At 44.0% G+C, this 12724-nt stretch overlaps 1 protein-coding gene across 3 annotated transcripts in view; it reads left to right on the forward strand.

Annotated features, from left to right (window-relative positions):
• Positions 1–937: 937 nt before the first annotated feature.
• Positions 938–12724, forward strand: part of LOC115110522 (serine/threonine-protein phosphatase 6 regulatory ankyrin repeat subunit B-like) — a 35355-nt gene continuing 23568 nt past the window's right edge. For 2 of the 3 annotated variants that reach the window (XM_029636257.2, XM_029636274.2), the window contains exon 1: positions 938–1399. In XM_029636257.2, coding sequence (XP_029492117.1) covers positions 1373–1399 — 27 coding nt within the window. In that variant the 5' untranslated portion in view covers positions 938–1372. The remainder of the gene's footprint in view (positions 1400–12724) is intronic. The other variant, XM_029636265.2, reaches the window with a different exon arrangement.

Here is a 12724-nt window from a genome sequence, read left to right on the forward strand (position 1 = left end):
AGTCTGTGGCTTGGGTGGCTGGAGTCTTTTTGAACATTTGTTGGCTCTTCCTCTGACACCGCCTGGTATAGAGGTCTTACACTTTAAAAATAAAAGGTTCCTGGAGTATCCTTTAGGGGTTCTTCAAATTGAAATGACCCTTTTAAAGGGTTTTTCAAAGAACCCCTTTTTAATTTATTTTATTTTGTACATTTTACCTCCCTTTTTCTCCCCAATTTTGTGATTATGATCTTGTCTCATCGTTGCACCTCCCCAACGGGCTCCGGAGAGGCAAAGGTCGATTCATGCGTCCTCCAAAACATGACCCACCAAACCGTGCTTCTTAACACCTGCTCGCTTCACCCGGAAACCAGCCGCACCAAAGTGTCGGAGGAAACACTTTTCAACTGAAGACCGAAGTCAGACTGCAGGCACCCGGCCCGCCACAAGGAGTCGCTAGAGCGTGGTGATCCAAGTAACTCTTTCTTGGTAATTCACCTGTAGTGTAGCTAGCTGTAGGCCACTGAACATTACCAAAGCAATTTAAAATTTTAGGCTCCCTAGTGGCGCAGCGGTTTAAGGCACTGCATCTATGCTAGAGGCATCACTACAGACCCTGGTTCGGTCGTGGACTGAATCACAACCGGCCGTGATCGGGAGATGCACAACTGGCACAGCGTTGTCTGGGTTAGGGGAGGGTTTGGCGGGGTAGGTTGTCATTGTAAAATAAGAATTTGTTCTTAACTGACTTGCCTAGTGAAATAAAGGTTCAATATAAAAAATAATAATAAAAAAAAAAAAAATCTCTGCCATAACTCAGAATAGTTGTTTTTCCTATTCTAGCCACTGGAGGGGAGCAGAGGGAGAGATCTACCGAGCGTTGCTGCTGACAATCCGCGATGACTCTCCTCAAATTCTGCATCTGAGTGGAGGAGAGAGCGAGAGGCTGGAACTTCCTGTGTGCAATCTCTGTTCACCCGTTTTACATACAGTACATAGGAATATTTCCGGAGCTGCAAAGTGAGAGAGAGGGAGTGTATGGCGATTTAGAGAGAAAGTCCCCAGTGCAGAAGCAGTAAATGCAGATTGTTTACATTAGTCGGATAAGCTTTTCCTTCTTCTGCTCACTGTGGCGGCGGTTGCCTCGACTCACCTTCGCCGCAGATAGCGCCAGTGGAGCTGGCCATGGGGCCGTGATACAGCCCGGGCCCTGACCGAGGATCTGCGTTGCATGAGAAAACTAACATTATTTACTTCCCTGACTGCTGCATCAAACAAGAGCGATAAAGGAAAAAACGTATTTTTTCGAACTGAAATATTGTTCCAAGACAATTACATGATCTGATGTTTGAGGGAGTGTGTTGATGTGCGGACCAAGCTGACCGAGATTATTATGGCTGTTCTTAAACTCGTCGAGCAGGTAGCTATGCCAATTCGACTAATAATTTATATTTCGTATTTCATAGATGATCTATAAGCATTACCATTGTGGTTACTCTCTAAATAAATGCCTAAGTAAGTCCTGGGCAAGCAGAATGTTTTTGGGAACGTATTTGAGAAATTATTCTTAATGCATTGCATGCAAGCGAGAGGAAATGGATTTTCTGGTGCCTATAAGGAACAGATGTGGTCCGCTACGCGAGCGAGCGGTGTGTTATAGCATTTTATAGATGCATTTGTAGTATTTCTTTAGTTCTTTGTTCCGCTCACCTTTTTAAAATTAGGACGACGGATTCGGGGTGACTTCCTGCTTGCTCTTCTGTTTAAGAATATGTACCCTGGTTGTATCACCCGCCATCGGAATTCAGCTGTGAATTCCTTAATCGTCTCTAATGACAATGTTGCTGTCTGCCCCTGTTTATGATATTTAAAGTTATCTCAAGTTGTCTCTCTTTATGGCTACTTTTAACTCTCCATTCTTTTTCAAAAGACAGTGTTCTGCATTTTGGGCTTGCCTAATCAAGTTCCCCATTTCTTTCTTCCTCCTAAATTATATTCAGCAAGAAGAGTAGGATGTTGAGAAAAATTGCCTACTTCTGTCACTTCAAACTTCACCATGGGAGCATATACAATATTTTTTACAGCCATTGGCCACAATGCAATGTTTCTGGCACCACTGGCATATTTGATTGGTTGTTCACCATGTAAGGGTCTGTTTTGGTTCTAGAGGTGCTGAGTGACAGGGTCAAAGGGATAATAATGACAACATCTACAGAGGTCAAACAAAAAACACTGATTTCAAAGTTTAAAGGTCTAATGCAACTCTTTTTTAAATATTTAAAACAAATCTCAAATCAAATAATTTTGGGGTAACAATGAAGTACCTTACTGTGATTGTTTTAAATTAAAATGGTTTGAAAAAAAAGAAGCTTCTTAGCAAAGGGTAATTTCTCAAACAAGAATTTAGAATGTGGTCTGAGTGGGGAGGTTTGGAATCCTCTTTCTTATTGGTCTTTTAACTAATTTACTGCATGGTGATGTCACCATGGAAGGCCATAACTCCATCCCACCAAAACTTACACTAAAAGGGTGTTATAATAATTTCACAGTATTATTCTAACCTCAGTGTGTATATACAGTGGGGCAAAAAAGTATTTAGTCAGCCACCAATTGTGCAAGATCTCCCACTTAAAAATATGAGAGAGGCCTGTAATTTTCATCATAGGTACACTTCAACTATGACAGACAAAATCAGAAAAAAAATCCAGAAAATCACATTGTAGGATTTTTAATGAATTTATTTGTAAATTATGGTGGAAAATAAGTATTTGGTCAATAACAAAAGTTTATCTCAATACTTTGTTATATACCCTTTGTTTTTTTATTTTTGTTTTTTATTTCACCTTTATTTAACCAGGACGGTTAGTTGAGAACAAGTTCTCATTTGCAACTGCGACCTGGCCAAGATAAAGCATAGCAGTGTGAGCAGACAACACAGAGTTACACATGGAGTAAACAATTAACAAGTCAATAACACAATAGGAAGAAAAAAAAGGGGAGTCTATATACATTGTGTGCAAAAGGCATGAGGTAGGCGAATAATGACAATTTTGCAGATTAACACTGGAGTGATAAATGATCAGATGGTTATGTACAGGTAGAGATATTGGTGTGCAAAAGAGCAGAAAAGTAAATAAATAAAAACAGTATGGGGATGAGGTAGGTAAAAATGGGTGGGCTATTTGCCGATAGACTATGTACAGCTGCAGCGATCGGTTAGCTGCTCAGGTAGCAGATGTTTGAAGTTGGTGAGGGAGATAAAAGTCTCCAACTTCAGCGATTTTTGTAATTCGTTCCAGTCACAGGCAGCAGAGAACTGGAACGAAAGGCGGCCAAATGAGGTGTTGGCTTTAGGGATGATCAGTGAGATACACCTGCTGGAGCGCGTGCTACGGATGGGTGTTGCCATCGTGACCAGTGAACTGAGATAAGGCGGAGCTTTACCTAGCATGGACTTGTAGATGACCTGGACCAAGTGGGTCTGGCGACGAATATGTAGCGAGGGCCAGCCGACTAGAGCGTACAAGTCGCAGTGGTGGGTGGTATAAGGTGCTTTAGTGACAAAACGGATGGCACTGTGATAAACTGCATCCAGTTTGCTGAGTAGAGTGTTGGAAGCAATTTTGTAGATGACATCGCCGAAGTCGAGGATCGGTAGGATAGTCAGTTTTACTAGGGTAAGTTTGGCGGCGTCAGTGAAGGAGGCTTTGTTGCGGAATAGAAAGCCGACTCTTGATTTGATTTTCGATTGGAGATGTTTGATATGAGTCTGGAAGGAGAGTTTACAGTCTAGCCAGACATCTAGGTACTTATAGATGTCCACATATTCAAGGTTGGAACCATCCAGGCTGGTGATGCTGGTCAGGCGTGCGGGTGCAGGCAGCAAACGGTTGAAAAGCATGCATTTGGTTTTACTAGCATTTAAGAGCAGTTGGGCCGGAAGTATATAGAATGGTGTCGTCTGCGTAGAGGTGGATCAGGGAATCGCCCGCAGCAAGAGCAACATCATTGATATATACAGAAAAAATTGTCGGCCCGAGGATTGAACCCTGTGGCACCCCCATAGAGACTTCCAGAGGACCGGACAGCGTGCCCTCCGATTTGACACACTGAACTCTGTCTGCAAAGTAATTGGTGAACCAGGCAAGGCAGTCATCCGAAAAACCGAGGCTACTGAGTCTGCTGATAAGAATATGGTGATTGACCGAGTCGAAAGCCTTGGCAAGGTCGATGAAGACGGCTGCACAGTACTGTCTTTTATCGATGGCGGTTATGATATCGTTTAGTACCTTGAGCGTGGCTGAGGTGCACCCGTGACCGACTCGGAAACCAGATTGCACAGCGGTGAAGGTACGGTGGGATTCGAGATGGTCAGTGACCTGTTTGTTGACTTGACTTTCGAAGACCTTAGATAGGCAGGGCAGGATGGATATAGGTCTGTAACAGTTTGGGTCCAGGGTGTCTCCCCCTTTGAAGAGGGGGATGACTGCGGCAGCTTTCCAGTCCTTGGGGATCTCAGACGATATGAAAGAGAGGTTGAACAGGCTGGTAATAGGGGTTGCGACAATGGCGGCGGATAGTTTCAGAAATAGAGGGTCCAGATTGTCAAGCCCAGCTGATTTGTACGGGTCCAGGTTTTGCAGCTCTTTCAGAACATCTGCTATCTGGATTTGGGTAAAGGAGAACATTTACATTACATTTACATTTAAGTCATTTAGCAGACGCTCTTATCCAGAGCGACTTACAAATTGGTGCATTCACCTTATGACATCCAGTGGAGCAGCCACTTTACAATAGTGCATCTAAATCTTTTAAGGGGGGGGTGAGAAGGATTACTTTATCCTATCCTAGGTATTCCTTAAAGAGGTGGGGTTTCAGGTGTCTCCGGAAGGTGGTGATTGACTCCGCTGTCCTGGCGTCGTGAGGGAGGAGAACCTGGAGAGGCTTGGGCGAGTAGCTGCGGGGGGGGGCGGAGCTGTTGGCCGAGGTTGGAGTAGCCAGGCGGAAGGCATGGCCAGCAATGACAGAGGTCAAACGTTTTCTGTAAGTCTTCACAAGGTTTTCACACACTGTTGCTGGTATTTTGGCCCATTCCTCCATGCAGATCTCCTCTAGAGCAGTGATGTTTTGGGGCTGTTGCTGGGCAACACAGACTTTCAACTCCCTCCAAAGATTTTCTATGGGGTTGAGATCTGGAGACTGGCTAGGCCACTCCACGACCTTGAAATGCTTCTTACGAAGCCACTCCTTCGTTGCACGGGCGGTGTGTTTGGGATCATTGTCATGCTGAAAGACCCAGCCACGTTTCATCTTCAATGGCCTTGCTGATGGAAGGTTTTCACTCAAAATCTCACGATACATGGCCCCATTCATTCTTTCCTTTACAGTCGTCCTGGTCCCTTTGCAGAAAAACAGCCCCAAAGCATGATGTTTTCACCCCCATGCTTCACAGTAGGTATGGTGTTCTTTGGATGCAACTCAGCATTCTTTGTCCTCCAAACACGACAAGTTGAGTTTTTACCAAAAAGTTATATTTTGGTTTCATCTGACCATATGACATCTTCTTCTGGATCATCCAAAAGCTCTCTAGCAAACTTCAGACGGGCCTGGACATGTACTGGCTTAAGCAGGGGGACACGTCTGGCACTGCAGGATTTGAGTCCCTGGCGGCGTAGTGTGTTACTGATGGTAGGCTTTGTTACTTTGGTCCCAGCTCTCTGCAGGTCATTCACTAGGTCCCCCGTGTGGTTCTGGGATTTTTGCTCACCGTTCTTGTGATAATTTTGACCCCACGGGGTGAGATCTTGCGTGGAGCCCCAGATCGAGGGAGATTATCAGGGTTCTTGTATGTCTTCCATTTCCTAATAATTGCTCCCACACTTGATTTCTTCAAACCAAGCTGCTTACCTATTGCAGATTCAGTCTTCCCAGCCTGGTGCAGGTCTACAATTTTGTTTCTGGTGTCCTTTGACAGCTCTATGGTCTTGGCCATAGTGGAGTTTGGAGTGTGACTGTTTGAGGTTGTGGACAGGTGTCTTTTATACTGATAACAAGTTCAAACAGGTGCCATTAATACAGGTAACGAGTGGAGGACAGAGGAGCCTCTTAAAGAATAAGTTACAGGTCTGTGAGAGCCAGAAATCTTGCTTGTTTGTAGGTGACCAAAGACTTATTTTCCACCATAATTTGCAAATAAATTCATTAAAAATCCTACAATGTGATTTTCTGGATTTTTTTTCTTCTCATTTTGTCTGTCATAGTTGAAGTGTACCTATGATGAAAATTACAGGCCTCACTCATCTTTTTAAGTGGGAGAACTTGCACAATTGGTGGCTGACTAAATACTTTTTTGCCCCACTGTATACAACACAGGAAATCATGTGTTTGACTGTACTGGGCCTTTAACAAACCATACTACTCTATGCTCATTGACCACTTTGAACAATTTACACAGTAAAACATGTTTTACTTAAACTGTGCAGATGCAAAGTTTGGTAACAGAATTACAGTAAAGGCTCCCTCAGTTGTATTCTGTTACCGAACTTTGTATCTGCGTAGTTCTTCCTATGAATGTGTTTCTGTAAAAATTTTGAAATTGTTAAAAGTAGTAATTTTGCATAGAGTTCTATGGTTTGTGAAACTTTGAAATCAATGGTTTTTGTTTGGTATACATTCTAAAGTGATAATGTGGACTCTCAGTGTAGTTCTGTTAACATGGAATTGCCCGTATGCATAATGAGTCAACTTTGAGCACTTCTATCTCCTGATTGTTCTAGTATTCAGGTCCAAAATATCACTTTCTGACCACTTCTATGATGGACAAACATGTATGTAAGGTTTTGTTCAAAACAAAAGGGGGTGCAGTCCAAAAGTGTTTGAAATCATATGGAACCACCCAACGGATGTGTATGTTTGCAGAGAGACTATACAAGCATATGGCTCTGTCGGCTGTGTGTGTGTACTGTCCAGTGAGTGTTGTGTCCAGTGTAATCCCTCTTCTGTGTTAAAGGAAAGGGACAGGACGTTATTGGGTCTTATCATCCCCCTCCCCTTTTCATTTTTTTCTTCCTTGATCCCATGGGTTGTTCATCTGGGTATGTATATACAGTGCCTTGCGAAAGTATTCGGCCCCCTTGAACTTTGCGACCTTTTGCCACATTTCAGGCTTCAAACATAAAGATATAAAACTGTATTTTTTTGTGAAGAATCAACAACAAGTGGGACACAATCATGAAGTGGAACGACATTTATTGGATATTTCAAACTTTTTTAACAAATCAAAAACTGAAAAATTGGGCGTGCAAAATTATTCAGCCCCCTTAAGTTAATACTTTGTAGCGCCACCTTTTGCTGCGATTACAGCTGTAAGTCGCTTGGGGTATGTCTCTATCAGTTTTGCACATCGAGAGACTGACATTTTTTCCCATTCCTCCTTGCAAAACAGCTCGAGCTCAGTGAGGTTGGATGGAGAGCATTTGTGAACAGCAGTTTTCAGTTCTTTCCACAGATTCTCGATTGGATTCAGGTCTGGACTTTGACTTGGCCATTCTAACACCTGGATATGTTTATTTTTTAACCATTCCATTGTAGATTTTGCTTTATGTTTTGGATCATTGTCTTGTTGGAAGACAAATCTCCGAACCAGTCTCAGGTCTTTTGCAGACTCCATCAGGTTTTCTTCCAGAATGGTCCTGTATTTGGCTCCATCCATCTTCCCATCAATTTTAACCATCTTCCCTGTCCCTGCTGAAGAAAAGCAGGCCCAAACCATGATGCTGCCACCACCATGTTTGACAGTGGGGATGGTGTGTTCAGGGTGATGAGCTGTGTTGCTTTTACGCCAAACATAACGTTTTGCATTGTTGCCAAAAAGTTCAATTTTGGTTTCATCTGACCAGAGCACCTTCTTCCACATGTTTGGTGTGTCTCCCAGGTGGCTTGTGGCAAACTTTAAACGACACTTTTTATGGATATCTTTAAGAAATGGCTTTCTTCTTGCCACTCTTCCATAAAGGCCAGATTTGTGCAATATACGACTGATTGTTGTCCTATGGACAGAGTGTCCCACCTCAGCTGTAGATCTCTGCAGTTCATCCAGAGTGATCATGGGCCTCTTGGCTGCATCTGGTCAGTCTTCTCCTTGTATGAGCTGAAAGTTTAGAGGGACGGCCAGGTCTTGGTAGATTTGCAGTGGTCTGATACTCCTTCCATTTCAATATTATCGCTTGCACAGTGCTCCTTGGGATGTTTAAAGCTTGGGAAATATTTTTGTATCCAAATCCGGCTTTAAACTTCTTCACAACAGTATCTCGGACCTGCCTGGTGTGTTCCTTGTTCTTCATGATGCTCTCTGCGCTTTTAACGGACCTCTGAGACTATCACAGTGCAGGTGCATTTATACGGAGACTTGATTACACACAGGTGGATTGTATTTATCATCATTAGTCATTTAGGTCAACTTTGGATCATTCAGAGATCCTCACTGAACTTCTGGAGAGAGTTTGCTGCACTGAAAGTAAAGGGGCTGAATAATTTAGCACGCCCAATTTTTCAGTTTTTGATTTGTTAAAAAAGTTTGAAATATCCAATAAATGTCGTTCCACTTCATGATTGTGTCCCACTTGTTGTTGATTCTTCACAAAAAAATACAGTTTTATATCTTTATGTTTGAAGCCTGAAATGTGGCAAAAGGTCGCAAAGTTCAAGGGGGCCGAATACTTTCGCAAGGCACTGTATGTATGTATGTATGTATGTATGTATGTATGTATGTAATGTATGTAATGTAATGTAATGTAATGTATGTATGTATGTATGTATGTATGTATGTATGTATGTATGTATGTGTGTGTGGGATCTGTGTGTGGGATCTGTGTGTGGGTGCTCATGAGATATTGTCTTGTTTTTTCCCTCTTGTTTTGAATGCTGCTGGGCTTCCCGTGTTGAGATAGAAATATCTCCTTAACAGGAGAAACGCCTACACAACCCATATATGTGCGTTTACTGTCATAGACAGACGCACGCACGCACACACAGACTTATCTTTCCCCTCTCTTTCTGTGACGCTGCCAACAGTGAGGGAAGGAGAGGGAAACACTGTCGCGCGCAGCATGGTTTTAATTCTGCAATTCATTTTTAGTGGGACATCATCGGCATCAGCAGCTTTTCATTTTGGAGCTGTGCTGTGGGAGTGGAGATTCAGATCTGTTCTGTACCCTTGGGCACCAATTACAATGCGGCTCTGATTATTCACCATTCTTATGTTCTGGAAGAACAATCGCAGAAAAGCCCAGAAAGTGCTTTGTGTGTGTCAGTGTGGTCATGCATGGACGAACCAGATTGCATGTGTGTTGTTTGCAGATTAAAGAATGAAAACAAAGTTTTTATCAGATGCAGGAATTTTGTGTAGGATGAGGTCAACATAGAGAGAGAGATGGAGAGCGATTGAAGGGGAAACATCCATTTGTTTTGTCAAATGCCAGGGACCGCTCTTGATTCCATTGGGACTCTTTGAGACAGGACTAGTTGATTTAAGAGGCTGGCTCTACGGCTGTTCTAAATGTAGACAAGGAAGATGCCACTCTCTTATTGGACAAAGGGGTAGTTTTGAGAACATTCGTTGGCCCTTGGAGTCAGGAGGAGGGAGGAGTATGAGGGTAGTGTGCTGTGCCGTGGCAACAATGGGCTCAGTGTTAGAGGCTTTTGGTTTGCCTGGAGGGGTGGTGGTTTGGGGAATGTCCTCATTCAGGACGGCTGCTTGCTTTCAGCCAGGACCTCCCCTCTCCCCAGCGCTTGGTAGCACTGTCCCCCAAATCCCCAGTGCAATTACAAAAAGTGACAGACACCAGCTTTGTGACCAGTAGGTGATGCCAGCTGTTTGTGTGAGTGTGTGAGCACTTGAAAGAGACAGCAAAACAAAAGGCAACATGCTGCCAAGTGCTCTCTCATCTCTGTTTTAAAGGCACAGCTCTTCTTTGCCTCAACTTCTTGTGTGATTGTGAACCATATCTAGCCTAACTATTCTCTTTAAGGACTTTTGTCGCCCACATGGCCACACAGATCCTGCTATTAGTTGCATTTCCTGTCTTAGTAGAGTGAAATGAATTATGGGTGTGGGGGTGTGAGAAAAGGCCGGAAAATGTTCCAAATCAATCCATAAGGAGGAGAGGCCCATTCCAATAAAACACTCCTCTGGCAGAGTGGCCCTTGTGGTTGTTTAGATCACCATGGGGAAGCTGGGATGTGGGGAGGCTGTAGAGTATTATGCTGTGGCCGACCTCTGTCTCTCTACCTGCTGTTTCATATAGGCCTACACATTTTCTGTGCAGGTCCTTGCAGATTATAGGATCAGTAGGCTAGTGTGGGTGTGTGTGGTCTAGAAGCGGAACTGAAAATGCAGAGTTAGCTAGGCTTCCTCTCTGCGTGTAGATTCTGAGAAGGTGACAGAGTTTAACAGGAAGTCAGGCGGCGAGGTGGAGGAGGGACAGCAAGTCAAGATGCAGCAACATGGTCTGGTCTGACTGTAGTACATAGGGCTCAGTCAGTCAGGGCTCCAATTCAATCATCTTCCTGTCTCTCTTCATGAACCTTTATGTTGTATTTAACTAACAGGCTGTGGAAACAATTTCCCGCTCAGTCATCATCACATGACGAGGGCCTGCTCTGCAGCACCCAGAAACAGCATCAATATGGAACCAGTCTGTCTCGCCCTCTGAACCATGGCTCCCCTTGTCTGTCACAAAGACTTAGAGCTAGGAAGGTCCTGTTGGGATACTTTAAAAACTGGGCGCCCTCCTTTCCTCCCTTCCTTGAGGGTAATCGCATATCTGTGTGTTCTTGGATAAAAGAAAGGCAGAGTTTATATTACTTTGCTTTCACCAATCAAACCTGGTCAGATCAGTGACTATTGACTTTCAAAGGGGAGGGGTAGGTAGGGGTATCTCAACATTTTGGGGCCTTCCTTGAAGGAAGCATTTGTAAGGAATTAATCTATTCTACAGCCTACAAGTATTAGAACATAGCCAGTCCCCATCATGCCGTGGCCAGTCCCCATCATGCCGTGGCCAGTCCCCATCATGCCGTGGCCAGTCCCCATCATGTCGTGGCCACATGCCGTGACCAGTCCCCATCATGCCTTGGCCAGTCCGTTAGCCCTTTCCACTGTGTTACTCAGAAAGCTGACTGAGCATGCTGATCTAAGGCCAAGTATTGATTGACACTCTGATAATTTGTGTCTGCATGCCGGCGATGTCTGGGACATTAATTTAGGTTGGGGAGAGAGAGGCAGGAGGCACTGTGACCTCATTCACTAGACTAAGATAATGGCCTCTACATGCTGCTGTACTGTTCTCTTGTTGAGTTTGAGGCCTTTTATATCCCTCTTTGTAAATAACTACATACAGTTGTCTTGTAAAACCCACCACAGTCTTAACTACACCACTAGGCCTATACCGGGGCGGCAGGGTAGCCTAGTGGTTAGAGCGTTGGACTAGTAACCGGAAGGTTGCAAGTTCAAATCCCCGAGCTGACAAGGTACAAATCTGTCGTTCTGCCCCTGAACAGGCAGTTAACCCACTGTTCCTAGGCCGTCATTGAAAATAAGAATTTGTTTTTAACTGACTTGCCTAGTAAAATAAAGGTAAAATAAATTTAAAAAACAAATGTAGGCCTATAGTGAGTCTCACTCAGTCACTCAATTCTCCAGCTTTTTAAAAACAGACTGAAGCGTCACACTGCTGCTCATTTACAAGCATTTCGCTACATCCGTAGTAACATCTGCTAAATAAACTTTGAGGTGGAGGCTCCGTCATGATCTGGGGCGGTGTGTCACAGCATCATCGGACTGAGCTTGTCATTGCAGGCAATCTGAACGCTGTGCATTACAGGGAAGACATCCTCCTCCCTCATGTGGTACCCTTCCTGCAGGCTCATCCTGACATGACCCTTCAGCATAACAATGCCACCAGCCATACTGCTCGTTCTGTGCGTGATTTCTTGCAAGACAGGAATGTCAGTGTACTGCCATGGCCAGCGAAGAGCCCGGATCTCAATCCCATTGAGCACGTCTGGGACCTGTTGGATCGGAGGATGAGGGCTAGGGCCATTCCCCCCAGAAATGTCCGGGAACTTGCAGGTGCCTTGGTGGAAGAGTGGGGTAACGTCTCACAGCAAGAACGGGCAAATCTGGTGCAGTCCATGAGGAGGAGATGCACTGCAGTACTTAATGCACCTGGTGGCCACATCAGATACTGGCCATTACTTTTGATTTTGACCCCCCCCCCCTTTGTTCAGGGACACATTATTCAATTTCTGTTAGTGACATGCCTGTGGAACTTGTTCAGTTTATGTCTCAGTTGTTGAATCTTGTTATATTCCTACAAATATTTACACATGTTAAGTTTGCTGAAAATAAACGCAGTTGACAGTGAGAGTTTATTTTTTTGCTGAGTTTATGTGTATGTGTCAATACAATTTGATTTGAGGTTGGCAGTGCTCTAATTCCATACCATGGGAAGGATCACTCCCCCTCTTCCCTTGTTTACACTCACAGATGATAAATCTGATATCTTGAGATTTATTGTAGGGTCACTGTTTAGACACGTATTGGAGAAAGACCTGGTCAGTATTTGGGGAGACTTGCATTGGCCCTGCTTGTGTTTTGGACATGTATCCACGTGTGTTGATGTTTGAATGTGATACGAGGGCAGTGCAGGTTTCCTCTACTGTTCTATTATTAGGATAAGTAGGA

The sequence above is a fragment of the Oncorhynchus nerka genome, linkage group LG3, assembly GCF_034236695.1.
Source record: "Oncorhynchus nerka isolate Pitt River linkage group LG3, Oner_Uvic_2.0, whole genome shotgun sequence".
In the NCBI taxonomy this organism is placed as follows: Eukaryota; Metazoa; Chordata; class Actinopteri; order Salmoniformes; family Salmonidae; genus Oncorhynchus; species Oncorhynchus nerka.